Source organism: Lepidochelys kempii, chromosome 8 (genome assembly GCF_965140265.1).
Source record: "Lepidochelys kempii isolate rLepKem1 chromosome 8, rLepKem1.hap2, whole genome shotgun sequence".
Classification (NCBI taxonomy): domain Eukaryota; kingdom Metazoa; phylum Chordata; order Testudines; family Cheloniidae; genus Lepidochelys; species Lepidochelys kempii.
The window spans coordinates 6,897,057-6,911,859 of record NC_133263.1 but is presented as its reverse complement, the minus strand read 5'-3'; the positions used below and the strand labels follow the sequence as shown (position 1 = coordinate 6,911,859).

At 50.6% G+C, this 14,803-nt stretch overlaps 1 protein-coding gene across 1 annotated transcript; it reads right to left on the bottom strand.

Annotated features, from left to right (window-relative positions):
• Nucleotides 1–2,752: 2,752 nt before the first annotated feature.
• On the bottom strand, nt 2,753–14,803 carry CD74 (CD74 molecule). Its single transcript, XM_073355333.1, has 9 exons — nt 14,515–14,803; nt 10,801–10,976; nt 9,763–9,854; nt 8,784–8,846; nt 8,351–8,446; nt 7,862–7,952; nt 6,331–6,519; nt 4,981–5,061; nt 2,753–4,213 (listed from the first exon to the last, which is right to left on the bottom strand). Exons 1-9 carry the CDS (start codon nt 14,598–14,600, stop codon nt 4,200–4,202), a joined length of 888 nt encoding a protein of 295 aa, XP_073211434.1. The 5' UTR covers nt 14,601–14,803; the 3' UTR covers nt 2,753–4,199.

The window sequence follows — 14,803 nt, the reverse complement described above, 5'->3', positions numbered from 1 at the left end:
GCTAGGACAAAGTGGTGCTTGCTTATGTCACGTTACAATGCCAGTGTGCAAAAGCTAGCATGTCCAGGTAAAGCCAAGGCTCTTCCTCCTCTCCCCATCCCGCTCTTCCAGCTTTAACTCACCCTGCTGATGTGTCTGAAGATTATAAACTGCCTTGTCTTCTCTGGGCTTTTAGCTTGAGTTAGTCAATGGGAGTTAAGAACACACCTCTCTCTTGGTGCGAGGACAAGACCTCAAGGGGGATGGGTGGAGGAGATGAGTGAGCTGTGCCCTGCTCTGTTAGGCTGGTAGGAATGGTTGTTTAGAGACCCTCCTGCTGACTAGGCATTGCAGGAGCACTGGACCCTTGACCTACAGCCCAGGGGCAGGGGCAACTTGATAGGAACTGGAGGTGAAAGGTTCAAAGGCAGACCCATGGGCAGGGACCACAAGCTACTGTTCTCTGATGGCTGGGGTGGGGTAGTGCAAAATGGGTCTGTAGGGTGCCTTAGTCCAGATTCATGTCATAGAACCCACCACCCCAGGGGGTGCTAATGGGACCCTCCACTTAGGGGCAGGGGTAGCAGAGACTATCCTCCTCCTCATGCCTGGAGGTGGGCCTGTCATGGAGTCCCTGGGCAATGCTCTGGAACTGCTCCCCATGAAGCCAGTCAGGACTCTGGGGAAGTCTCCTTTCTGTGAGCAGCCCGTCTTCAGGACACACAGCTTCCACCTTCCTGGGTCTGACCTTGGAGCATTCAGCATCCTCTGCCCCTCCGTGCGCTTCCCCCAGCGAGTCCGCTCAGGCAGGGCTCCTGGGGAAGCCAGAGGGTCCTGCACCCCAACTTCGCAGTCAGACGTGACTCTCAGCCAGCCAGTAAAACAGAGGTTTATTAGATGACAGGAACATGGTCTAACACAGAGCTTGTAGGTTTTAGAGAACAGGACCCCTCAGCTGGGTCCATTTTGGGGGGCAGTGAGCCAGACAAGAGTCTGCCCTTCACTCCATGTCCCAGCCAGCCCCAAACTGAAACTCCCTCCTCCCCTGGGCTTTGTCCCTTTCCTGGGCCAGGAGGTCACCTGATTCCTTTGTTCTCCAACCCTTTAGCTCTCACCTTGCAGGGGGGAAGGGCCCAGGCCATCAGTTGCCAGGAAACAGGGTGTCGGCCATTCTCTTTGTCCAGACTCCTGCACACACCTGCCCTCTAGGGCTCTGCAATGATCATACACCCTTCCCCCACACCCTAGATACTTAAGAACTGCATAGGGGAAACTGAGGCACCCCCACACTATTCAGAGGAAACATTAAGAACAGTCGCACTTCGTGACAGGGCCCCCTAGGTAAGGAGTGAGCTACTGGGTCAGGAATGGAGCAGCCTCTGCTCACGCACTAAGTTGTGTGGGTGAACATGCAAATCATAAAGGGTCCCAGCCCACATGTGCATCAGAGCTTGCAGGGGAGGTTCTCTAGAATTCCTCTGCCCCGTTGCCTCAGCTGAGCTCATCCAAGCTAATGCTGACTCTAGGGGCTGAAGGCTGCTACTGGGGAGCCTACCACCCTATAAAAACATACTTCCCAGTGCTCCTGCTTCCTTAGCTTTCTCCAGCAGGCCCCAAACTCTGCCCGCACCATAGCCTCAGAGGCATAACCAACACAAGGAGGGGAGCAGTTGATCAATAACATAATTTGTCTGTCTTAAAAGGACAGAGCTGTGTCAGCCATGCGGACTCCAGGTATTCATAATCTGAAATGGATACAGTTGAGTCCCTCCAGCTGCCCTGGCAGGCAGACCCTAGTATGGGGCAGGGTACAAAGAGCTGCCTGCCCTGGGTATTTTACCTCAGTGGGGAGAGACAAAGAGGCACTGCTGTTCCTCGGTCTCCAGTGTGAAACAAGACCCTTTGTGCTGATGGGGGAACAGGCCAAGCTCTGAGAGACTGAGCTCAGACACGTCCTTTGGCATAGGAGTCATGGACTGGGCAGCCTTCAGCAGCCCCTTTGCCCCTGGAGTTCTCCCCCGTGCAATAGCGCTCCTGCTCATCCCTTGCCAGCCCTGCCTCATTTTACCAAATGGAGTGAAAACAATCAATCCCAGGACCATGCATTTGAAATTCATTGACTTCAGCTGCAAAACACATCCCACGTGCCTTTGAAAGCTAAAGGAAAAAGGAGCGACAGGCCCAGGCAGGAAGTCTGGGGCTATGGAGACGTGATGCAAGCATCGAACACTGAGTTGGACCCGTGGAAAAGGTTCTCCACACATCTGGGCCAGAGGGGGCGATAAGTCATTCCTGGCCCTAAGGCCTTCTCTACTCTTTGTGCTGGCTGGTGCCTGAAGGATGGGAAATGTTCCAGCCCTCACTTCAGAGAAAGCACCCGCCAGCTGGTACCAGTGGAAATGGGTACCATCAAAGGGCCTGATGGGTGCTGCTCTGTGCTATGGAAAGTTTAGCAGTGGGGGGAGGGGCCTCAAGCAGACGGATTAGGTAGTAAACAGCATGGATGGACTGCGAGTATGGACAGGAGGCCGGGACCCTGCACACAGCTGTGGAGGAGCAGGAGTGATGCTCTGAGCAGGAGCACATAGTCACGAGGGCTAGGCTGTGGAGAACAGGAGGTAGACACCCACCTATACAAACACAGGCAAGTCCACATAAGCAGTGGAACAGATACACTTGCTAGAGACTTATTTTGAATCACATCTGATTTGCCAACTACTTTAACAAGACCATGGCCTGACCGAGAAATGCTTGTTAAATAGCTTCCAGGCAGTTTTTTAGGGGCGGTCATTATTAAAAGTTTATTTGAAATCATCAGCCTTGTGAGTTTGGTTATGCTGTAACAATAGAACACATTCAAAACACACAATTCTAGTTCCAAGATTAGCTATTACGTTACCCGTTCAACAAAGATCCTACCAATACCAGGGTTAAGCAACGGATGGGAAAATACAGCCATATAAACTCATTTGCCTGTTTAAAAAATATAGGAAGCCTGCATTCCTCTAGTACGCTAATGTCCCCCTGAAGCCCACTTACTTTAGTTAAGATCAGAGTTCATTGCTGCTGCATTTAATGTCTGTTCAGTGTAAGGAAAAGCCACTGACCCATTCTTTAGCTTGAGTGATATCAAAGTCTTCCTACAGCCTCTTCTTAGTGACCCATGGCCCCAGAGGCGCTTCAGAACCCACTGCTAGCCAGGTTCTCAAACTAAGAGCTCTAACTCTGTGATGAAGCGCAAAGCATTGCTCAAGCAATCAGGGTATTTCAGTGGCTGAATGCTCCTGCCCATGTAATTTGGAATAGCATGTGCTTCATAGGGTGGGGTGCTGCCTACCCCAGCTTGGTCCTTTAGGATGGGGGAGAGAAGGCCTGTGCTACTCGTCAGCACTGAATACATGTTTAAGAGTTGCTGGCAGGTTCAGTGAATTTGGAGGTTGCACCTGAGATACAGACATACCCCAGCATTATCATTCAGGGCTGTGGCAGTCAGAACCTTATGGACACCCCTGCCCCGCACACACAAATACTTGGTTCTTGGAACAACCAGACAAGTCTGCACCGGTGGCTGACCAAACTCATCCAGACCCTCAGAGCCATTTATAAGCAAACATAGGGCCTGATTCTCCTCACGTACACTGGTGTAAATCAGAAGGAACTCCACTGAAGTCAATGGAGTTACACCACTGTAAGGGAGGGAAGGATCATGTCCAGCGTATCTAACAATTCACTGAGATAATTCAATTGAAATTGACTGTGTTTTGGACCCGGATCCCCTCTTCCCACCGGACAGTGCTGATATAACAGGAGCTGTGGTACTGCACCAGCCCCATCGCTATTCAGACACCTGTGGTTGTCCATGCAACGGCTAATGTGCTCTGATTAGCCAAGAAAGCACTAAGAGCTTTATCCTTTGCCTGCCTTTGATTGCAGTTCAGGGGGCCACTGCATCCTTTCTCCACTAAAAGTCCTAATATTCTGCTGGCTTGCTGCAGCACATCTTGGTACAGGTAGAGGCACTGGGTTTGGCAGACAGGATCTATAATCTACTCATTTGGATCGCCTGCTAAGACGATAAACAATAATAAATGCCTGAACAGAGGCTCTCAGCGGCTGCTGCTGTAATTCAGGAAAGCAATTTTAAAGCATGAGTGAAAAAGAGCGGTAAACTCTGCAAACTGGAGGCGGAGAGAGAAGGTGCCAGGCCTCTGCGTCCTCTTCTACTTGGTGACGTCTAGGGGGAGAGGGAGAAAAGAGGGAGGAAATTAGATAGACCTGAACCCAGGAAGTGATACTCACTGCATCCGGCTGGGTTTCAGTGAAGCAACGATCAGTCATTTCTTTGTTCTGCTCCAGTCACCTTCAGGGTGAGGCCAATACAAAGCACCTCTCCGGCTGGATTGACATGAGTCATGTGAAGTGACATGACGGGTGAAGGCTAGATTTCACTCCCATCCAGAATCCATACACCTGGGCATGCAGCCACTGGTGCCAGCCTTAAGCCCCCACACCACAGCAAGAAAATAAAAATCCAAACAGCACTTTCCCTCACTGCTCCTGATTGCATTGGATAGGTGGCCTGGGTCTGCGAAGACCTTTGCCTCCCAGCTTCTGGGATATCCATACCTCTCATCTATCCCCCAGCCCAGATCAACCGGATTTACTACAGGATGCTGAGCTGCAGACCTGAGTGGGATGAAGCACTAATTTCCTTTGAAAGAGATAGCATTATGTTTCGCTGGTGGTGCTATTTTCCCTGTGTCCTTCATTTGGGCCTCAGTAGTTTGAGGGGAGTGGTGATGCACCAAAACACCGCTATAGCCCAGACAGCAAAGGTCCTTCCTTCATCTCCCTTGCTTACTCATGACCATCCCTATACACACAGCATCATGTCACTCGGCCACTGGGCCTAGGAATCTAATCGTTGCCACCTTCCAGCCAACTCTCCCCATGACCTCGCCGAGTCATAGCCCCCAGCCCTAGGCTGGCTCAGACTCTTACCTTTCCCTTTCCCAGACTCCAGCTTCAGCAGATCCACACCTGAGTACATCAGTTCTTCAGTGTCCAAACCACCCGGAGTAACTGCAGCAAGACACAGCAAGAGATTCGGCATTTTATAGCACACCTGAGACAGGCACGTCCACCTCGGCTACCAACACACCTGGGACGCTTTGTGCTAGCCTGACCCAGGGCTAGTCTCCCTACAATATTTGCCTGGATCATTACGTGCATGTATTCATCATAACCTGCCCAACACACTGAAGTGTGGGCTCTGATTTTCCTCAGTGTCTGATTCACCAAGGAGTTTTAGACATCTCACTTCTCTCTCTCTCTCTCTCTGTGGCTAACAGCTGTATTTGGGATCAGCACCTTCAGCAGTGGGATGAAAATGGGGAGCTCGGGGATTTGTGGATAGCTTCCCCTGCCTCTGAGAGCAAAGACCCTTCATTTCTTCAGGGAAGGTTCTGTGGGGCACTAGCCATGTGTGGGCCCAAACTGGAGTCTGGACACAGCTGAGATAGTCCTACTGCCCTGGTTCTCTGGGACCTCTACATATGACATGGGTGCTGGCCAGGCCGGGCTGGGATGGTGACAGCTATCTCCATTTGACTAAGCCAACAAGGGCGGAAGCTTCAGTTCATACATTTTCAGAGTGCTCCATTCAGAAAAGATGGTAGCAACATAATGGCGCCCAGTAGTAGGGAATCAATGATCTCCCAGGATATGGGGTAGTGAGAACTCAGGGTGTACCAGCAAAGGGGATAGTTCCCATTCTTCAGCCAACTCTGGGCAGACATAGGCAGTGCAATCTCACCCTTTGTCATTTGCCCATGTCTACGATCCTCCACCTTATATTTGCTCCTAATAGGCTGCATTTCCTACTGTGTTATCTGGGTTCTTCCCGTTGATGACCTAGTGTCTGATCTTGCCAGGCACTGAGCACCTGCTGGTTGATGCTGAACACCCTCAACTCCCACAGGGCCAGTTGCTGAGTATTCACAATTCTCCTTGGTTTCCTTTGGAATTGTGGGCGCTTGGCGTGTCTAAAAAACAGCTCCATTGACTTCCATGACAATTGAACGTGCTCAGGAGTTTGCAGGAGAGGACCCAGTACAGATACAGGAGCACGGCAGTGCTCTGAATCCTGTTTCCCAATGAACGCTCTGGACTGGATTCAACATCCCCAGAATTACTGATTTACCAGCCAGTCCCATGGCCCTACATTGACACAACGCCCACTGTGCTCATCAGCTTAGCGGAGCGAGAACATACGAGATCACAGGCAGCGTCTTCATGGACACGTGCTCCTTTCCCCTGCCCCTGGCCGGCCAACGTGAAATAAGCTCCTACCAGGGCAGTCCAGCTTTCCACGGGTGTCAGTGCCTTCGATCTTGGTGCCATTTTTGTAGACGCACCAACAGTACCCCGTGCTGGCATGGCACTGCTTGGGAAGATAGTCACCATGTTCGTCACACTGGGGGCGGAACCGACCCGGGTAGACACCACTAAAACTTGACTCCGCCTGGCACTTAGATTGCACTAAAGCAACAAGCACAGGAAAATACTCATGAGTATGTTTTATTCTCCCCCCCTGCTGGGGTCTTCCCTACATTCCTAAGCCCTTGAGGCTATTCAGCCAATCCAACGGCTTGCTTGCATGAGCACTGAAGCGGCGGTGGGATACATTGTGCAAAGAACTTCTCCATGCTGGGCTGGCCCCTCGGCACCACCCCAGAGAGGGCTGGGGAAAGGGATAGGGAATACCACTGTGCAAAAATATACTACCTTCATTGGGACAACGGCTTTATTGGGATTGCTCCCAGGAAACCCACTGAGCGTCATGATAACAAAGGGTGACAGTTGCTGCTTAATGGAGACAGTATTAACATAAAGTCTGCTCATGGGGATGCATCCGACCACTGCTGAGTGACCAAGTGGCATGGAAATCCAGGCTTGGAGCTCTCCATACTGAAGCAGCTAAATGAGGAACTGAAAGGCATCTCAGCGAAATCTCAGTTTCACCTTTGCATCCAATACAGGGTTGTAAGCGATTACAAGGCTTTTCAGACTTGTTTAAAAATGGGTTCTTGTCTGTCCCCATAGGATGCTCCCATTGCTGGGGGCGGCCTTAATCAGGGCACTGGCCCCCTTCCATGAGGATCCCCCATTTAGCTGCAATAATTTGGATTAAAAATGAATTGTTCTTTATAGACACTTCATGTGTGCGCACCAGGGTCACCCAATCCTGGAGGAGGAATGAATTTTGCTTCTGTTGTGACGGCACAGAATTCAAAGTAGCAACCCTTGCGAGGCAAAGAGCTAGTGGGCCAGCCCCTCTGGTTTGCGAAGAGCCAAAATGTCAACCGATCTATTTCCAAGTTTTCTTAAGGCAGCGGCGATTGGCCTAAGGCTCACTCTGCTCCCAGCGGGGGATGCAGCTTTGGAAATCTAGCCGCTAAAAGCAGACTCATGACACAACCAGCCTCAAGGATTCAGGAAGGCAGTCCCATAGTATCAGGTTTTGTATGGCCTCCAGCAAAGCTCAAACCCTTGTTCCCTGGGATTTTCCCTGACATCCCTCAACAGCAACTCCTCAGGCTGATGTGCCCCCAGTGCTCCAATAGTGGCCATAACTTGCAGCCTCAAGGATGGGGTGAAGACTACAAGTTTGGCAAAAACTGAAGTTCTCAAAGGAACACAGGAGGACTCTGGAGAAGGAAAAAATCGCTAGCTACCAAAGAGCAAAACCATTCCAAGAGGGTACGTGCTTCCACTGCCCTCCAAGGTGCTCTGAACCTTGGCCAGTGATCTCCTGGGTTGCAATTGCTACCTAAGGACCATTCCTACCCCAAAGGAATTTGGTGACCCATAACCCTGATACCTTCATCTGCTGGGACCTCAGTAGGTTGCACAGTTTGGGGGGTTTTGGCCATTTCAAACAGCAGCCACTTGTGCATCCAGGATTCAAACGACTGCAAGAGACCAACAAGGGGAAGAAGGTGTTGTTAATAAAATGCACCCAACAAAAACAAATGCCCCAGCCAACTGGCATAGCCTCCCTTCCCCCCATCTGATCAGGGTGACACTGGAGCCCTCCCCGCTTTTGTGTTCTCATGTCTGCCGCACAAAGTCAGGAGCAGGAGAGCTGGGGTCCCTTGTGAACCCCCAGCGTCCCATGCAATGGTGATAATGTAACCATGACAGCAGCCCCAATGCAGGCTGTGCTTTGCCATGTAATGGAGCCATTCTCCCAGTGGGAGACCCCCATTCCACCACCAGCCTAGTTCAGGCTATTCCCTGGAATGGGTGCAAAGGACAAGCTGGAGCTGCAGCTGGTCCACTAGCCAGCTGACCGAGTGAGAGCACTGACCTGCCAGTCTTGGTCTGTCATGGTGTGCTTCAGGTGGTTCAGATTCTCCATCAGGTTATTCTTTAACTCAGGAAACATCTTGCTGGGGTCTGCCCGCTACAGGAGGACCAAAGGGGACAGGACAGTGTTAACAGCGGGCTGACACCTAGGAGCCAGAGAGAACTCACCTGCCACAGTCAAGCCAGCCCCCCGGGAACAAGGGAACACTAAGCCATGAGCCTAAGCGAATGAGAGCAGCAGATGAAGGGACAGAGAAAGGCTGCTCCTAATCCAATGGCTCTTTAATAGTCCACACCCCTCGCCCAGAGGAACCAATAGGCTAATAGGGCTGAAAGGAAGTGGGTCTGTGGAAGTGCCCAACTATACATGGGTGTTGCAGACAGACCCATGAGAGGGACAGAGGCAGCCACGGGAACAGAAAGGAGGCTCTTACCAGCAGCAGGTGTTTGACTTGGTCCGTGGTGCTGTTGCTAGGCATGGCCGTGTTCTCCAGGGGCTAGAGAGAGCGAGAGAATTGGAGTTGTGATGGTCAGGACGAGGAGCTGAAGAGCCAGAGACTTAAAGCAGATGGCCTTTAGCTGGAACAGGATGGGTAGGACATGGCCAGTCTTGGGGGGTTCTTTTTGGCAGACACAGAGTCACTTGGCTACCAGGGAGCCAGGCTGGTGAGAGTGGACGCTGCACCACAAGAACCTTCAGCAGAACTTCTTCTTCACCCCAGGGCAGGCTAATTCCTGGAAATACTGGACCCCCCCCGGGAAGTGGAACCTTTCTCAAAGCCTGTGATCCCTGCACGGGCCTATCTACAGCACACGGAAGAACAGCTGAGCTTTGGAAAATACCAAGCTGACCACCTCCCACTGCTCCCCTTTCTCAGCCACTGTCCGAGAGGGACTCAGCACACAAACTCCACCCTAAGCAAGCTCAGGAGAAAGAGCAAGGCAACTATCTCTGATTCTGGAGAGCAAATGGGCCAGGGCCTGGGGAATGGGACACAGAACTTTCACCCCTCCGTCACTGGCGTGAATGCAACAGGTTGTAGATGGTGGTCTCCATCCAGGTACAAATGGGTGGGTTTCCATAACACTTCTTGTGTGTCGCTCTAGTTGGCAGAAGATCCAAGGACTGAACGGATCCCTAGGAGTTGGGACCCAGTAACTAGCAGTAGGAGCCCCAGCCACAGGAGAGAAACCCAAGCTGCTGGTGAGCAGTGTGCACTGCAAGGTGCTGGCTGAGGTCTCAGAGGCAGGATGGCCAGGGCTGCTTTCTGCTTCTCTCACTGCTGACCACAGAGCAGCTATGGCCCAAGGCTTGGAAGAAACCACTCAACCACGTTCCCAAATAGACTACGAAACTGCTGCCAGAGCAGCATCCAAAACTACATGCAGAGTGATCCAGGGGACGTCTCTTACCGTCATGTCCACCTTCGGGGCGAGTGGCAGCTCCCTCATGACCATGGGCATGCTGAACTTTGCCATCCTCAGCTTGGAAGTTGGCTTGGCACCTGCAAAGGAAAGAGAGAGAGAGATGAATGGACCCCCAAAGTCCATTCTGGGATCAGTGTCTCCATAAGCGGGAGTTGAATCAGCAGAAGGGTCCCTGTGTTTTAGCTTAATGGGACTTTGTCACCCTCAGCCTGAGCTCAGTGCCTATCCTGTGCTGTTCCCGTGTTGTGATGTCCAGCAGAGCTAGTGTAAGTCTGTCTACCCAGGCTGGGAAACACCTATGGAGTCACGGACTCCATGGCCAATGCTCCAGCCAGTGCTGGCAAGGCTCCAGCCCGTTTCCCAGGGCCAAGGCAATAAATGGTTACTTGGTAGGTACTGACAGGTTTCAGAGTAGCAGCCGTGTTAGTCTGTATTCGCAACAAGAAAAGGAGTATTAGTGGCACCTTAGAGACTAACCCATTTATTTGAGCATAAGCATTCAGTGCATCCGATGAAGTGAGCTGTAGCTCACAAAAGCTCATGCTCAAATAAATGGATTAGTCTCTAAGGTGCCACGAGTCCTCCTTTTCTTTTTGGTAGGCACTGGTATCACCGCCAGGTTCGACCCCGAGGGCCAGGAATAGCACCAGAAAGGCTCCCTCCTCCCACATGCAGCAAACAGGCCGAAGGATAAAGCAGCGCTCAGATGGTCTCCAGGCACTCTGATCAAAACTCTCACCCCTGCAAGTTTCACTTCCCCCTCTCCAAAAGTGGGGGTGAGGAAGGAAACATGATGAGACTCAGTAGGGTAAGACAGCACAAAAACCACCATCTCCAGAAGGGGAGCAGGAGCTCTAGATGACTCCAGGAGCCTTGTTAATAGCAGTCTCCAGAACTCTTTCCTCCATCTCTCTGGCCAAGAGAGTCGGGGGATGCTCTGGGACTGTGAAGTACAGCTGTCACGTCACTCAACTAACCTAGGCTTGTGCCCACACAGTGCAATCATGCTGGGCAATTACTCACTTTGGGGGAGTTTCCTGGTCAGGGCCTCCAGCTGCAGATTCTGGGAGGTCTTGGTCAGCTTGCCGATCTGGCCACTCTGCTGATACACGAAGTAAATGGTGATGGCCTGGCCAGCAATCAGCAGGGCCACCAAGATGGAGACAGCAGAGTAAACGGCTCCACGGCTGCAGTAGTTCCTGCAAGATACAAGACAGAGGGAGGCTAGTGCAGGGCAAACACAAGCTGCAGCCACCTGCATCAGCCGCCAGCCTCTTGGGATACACTGCATTGGCACTGTTAGCGGACGTGCTATTCTCCAGGGGTTCTATACCACCCTCATCACCAGCACAGCTTTCAGTAGAGCATTGAGAGTTTGTTCTCTCTCATCCTCTCCCCAGGAGATGTGCATCATGCATGTGCAGTGGAGGGGTTAGTTTTGGTAATTATTTTCTTTAGTGGTAAAATGATTGTTCTCAGGGCGGCCCATCCTCAGTCTGGGCACTGAACTTTTCAGTGTATTCCGCTACGTCAAGCTCCGGCCCATCTGAAAGCATCTGTCATTCATCCAATGCCCTCCCCACACTAACGCCATGGAGATTTGGGTTAGATTGGACCGATCAGCTACTTCGTCCAAACTAGACTCTTCTTTCCATGTAAGATTTGGCAGGGGAAGTGAAACAGTTTTCTAAATGGGGGGTAGGAGGGGGAGCGTGTGTGTGTGTGTGGTGAGTGTGTGTTTGTTGGGGTAGGAGTGCAGGGGGTTGGTTGCTGGAGAAAATAATATCGAACATCTAGCACTGTGAAGAGAACTCTTCAAAGAGGCCACGTGGAGTAAAGAGTTGAAGAGGTTCTGAAGCAGTACATGGTATACTTGCAAGCATGTCAGTTTAGGGTAGCTGACCTACACAATTGTTAAATGCTTTTGCCTCCATATTTTCCACGTTCTCTCAATGTAGGGCATGATCCAATGCCAGCTGAAGGCAATGGTTAAACTCCCATTGATTCCAGTGGGTATTGGATCAGATCCATAGGTAGCATCCTCAACTTGTCATGAGAAAATCCAGATTACGTTGGGGCAGGCGGGGTAGAAAATTGGCCATGTTGCTGCTCCTGTTCCCATAGTCCATTTTTTGCATACAGCATGCTTAAGAGAGAAGAATTGTCAAACATTACAATTGAAAACGTATATATAATTTGGAGACTTTGGAAAATCAGACTCAAAACTTAACATAAAAGAGTGAAACCCCTGATTAATGGGAACGACTTTGTTCACGAGGATAAAGGAATCTAGAGATTACTGGGTGATAAAGAACTATTTGATTGTATGTGAAGACCGTCCCTATTTTCGGGTAATGGATAAAGTACCATAATCATACTGCTACACCTCTTCTTGCATTATGTTCATCTCTCCTTTTTCCTGTTGTTTTGTCTTCCATACACATAGATTTACTGATTATAGTTCTTTTGCAAGTTCATTTCACACACACATAATTTTAGTAGCCTAAACTTTAGGCACGTTTTTAAAAAACCCTAACAAAATATCGCTTTTATAAAGAATCTGACATGCTTTTATACACACTCCTATGTGCTTTTTCCCCCAGGCGAAAGCACACGGAGCAGCTCCGCATTATCTGGCAAGGGAAATAATTACAAGACTAATGGACTGAAAAACTGTCCTAGAAACAAAAGCATCCCAGCAGGGAGCATGCTGAATGCTGGAGGAGCAGTGCCCTATTGTAGAAGGCCAGCTCTGTGCTTAGATACGCATGCACAACTCCCACTGAAAGCAGCAGGCCTGGTGCGCATGTATCTGGGGATGGACTCTGCCCAAGTTCAACTTGCTCGACGCAGTTCGTCAGCAATTGGTATTAAAGCAGGTTCCAAAAAAGACTCCCAAATTACATTTCTACCTTGCAACTGATGAGGTCACCCATGAACCGACCTATTAGAAAGAAGCTCCAAGTTCTGCAGCCTACCTTTTTTTGTACCCAGCCTTCATTCTTAGCAGGTGTTATTGGGAGGAGGGGGAGGGTGTTTTAGAAAGGCAGCTAGATTGATCAGAGAGAGCTTAGAGGGACCCGCATTTACAACCAGATGGCAAGACATATGCTGATGGGCCCAAGGTAATAAGTAATAAAGCGTACCACAGATATTCCAAGAAGCTTTGTGCTAGACATGCTCTCTCGCTGTCGGAGGAGATCCTGCAAACTCTCTCACGGAGCAGTCCCATTGGCGTCAATGGAACTACTCCCATGAGTAAGGGCTACTCAAAGGAGTCGGGTTTGCAGGATCAGGCCCATCGGTCGGAGAACACACGATTTGTGCGTGCGCTGTCTCTGTGGCCGCTACAGCACAAACACACACAGCGACATAAAAAGTAAATTCAGCCTGGAGCTGATCCAGGCCTGGCCAAGCAGGTTCTTTCCCCACCTTCTTTTCCCTAAGTTCCTGTTCTGATCGTCCTGCAAACCTTCCTGCCTGGCAACTCCTGATGTCATGAGACATCTGATTTCTCAGTGGCTGGGGCTGTTTGGTCTGGTATGGTTGGACAGGTTGGCTGCAGCCCAATAATGCATTTCCCTGTGCTAAGGGATGGTTACTGATTTGTACAAATGCAGCAGTTTTACAAAACCACAGGAGAAAGCCCTTTCTTCTCAAAGCCTTTCCACTAGGATCGTATATACTGGTACAAATGCTAGGGACTGTGGGAGATACAGCCCGGAGGAGGGCAGATATCTGCTCAGGAAGTTTGATCCAAGCAATGCTTCAGGCCAAGAGGAATTCCAGAAACACTGGCTATTAAACAACAGCATCGCTAGCCCCCTGAGCGGAAGATGGGGGCACAAAATAAAGTTATATTGTCCAAGCTCCGGGATGCTACGCACCTAGAAGATCACATTCTCCAGGGGAGAGTTTCCAGAAAGGGGCAGTCAAGGGTGTTGAATAAAGGATCTTGTTTAAAAATATAGCCCAGCTGTGGCTTGATTTACAGGTCAGATCTGTGCCGCCATAGACCCAATTTTCTGTGCGCACACCACAGACAGGTGGGGTCAAGTCTGCTGCTGGGGTATCTAGGGCACATGCTGGTCAGACAATGAGAAGGGTGTATTTGGTACGCAGAATCATGTCTAAACAGCTCATTGGAACTGGGACGAACAGGGCACAGATGCCACCAGCCAAGGGTATAAAATAACTCAAGAGATTTTGCATGATTCCCGTGTCGGGCTTTGGTTACCACGGGGCCAGTTCACAAATAGGGCCAAAGATTCCCGAGGGAGTTGTGCAGCGTGGGGCAAGGAATAAAGGGCAAACAGCTTCCCAACTCTCCCTCGTTGGTGGAAAGCCCCTCCTGCGGGGTGGGAGATCCTTGCACAGACATCACAAGCTGTCACGCAGCTGGGCTCTAATGCTGGTCTTTTAAAGAGGCCCCTACTCTCCCATGTGTTAAAATAACGTAACCAGCCGCCCAGATCTGAGTTCAGGAGAAAGAAGGGAAATTCAAGTTCAAATTCAACATTCAAGCCCTGCTTGGGAGTCGGGTCAGGTCAACCACTGAAGAACTCATTTCCCTTGAAACTCCGTCAGCTCACACTTTCCCCACTACCAAGATTTAAATGGCACCTTCATTCCATTAACAGAGCCCACTTTCCTTCTCCTGCTTCCAGAGCCCTCCCTACTTCCCCCTGCCCAAAGAAATGCAAATAAAAGGGGACTGAAAACCTAGATGAGGAATACCTCTGTGCTCCAGAGTCTGGGGCCATGACGCCATCACCAGGTCGCTCCTGGGTGGAGATCAGGTCCCGTCTGTCTTCGTCTTCCATGGAGCCTCTTGCCCACTAGCTGACTTCTGCTCTGCAGCCGACGATGTTCTGGGCTCTGCCGCACCCGGCACTGGCTCTAAGTTGATGCTGAAAAGGAAATTAGGTCCTGTTCCTTTGAACTTTCTTGAAGCACAAAAACTAGGAAGTGAAAGCTACAAAATATCAATAGTTGGAAATACCCCACCAAAGCCTGCCCACCCCCA

Excerpts from the sequence above, each read along its gene's own strand:
- CD74 (XM_073355333.1), bottom strand. The coding sequence starts at position 14,600 with ATGGAAGACGAAGACAGACGGGACCTGATCTCCACCCAGGAGCGACCT. Across the intron at positions 8,847-9,762 it reads CCCCGAAGGTGGACATGACG|CCCCTGGAGAACACGGCCAT; the intron begins GTAAGAGACGTC and ends CGCTCTCTCTAG. Across the intron at positions 8,447-8,783 it reads AAGTCAAACACCTGCTGCTG|CGGGCAGACCCCAGCAAGAT; the intron begins GTAAGAGCCTCC and ends GTCCTCCTGTAG.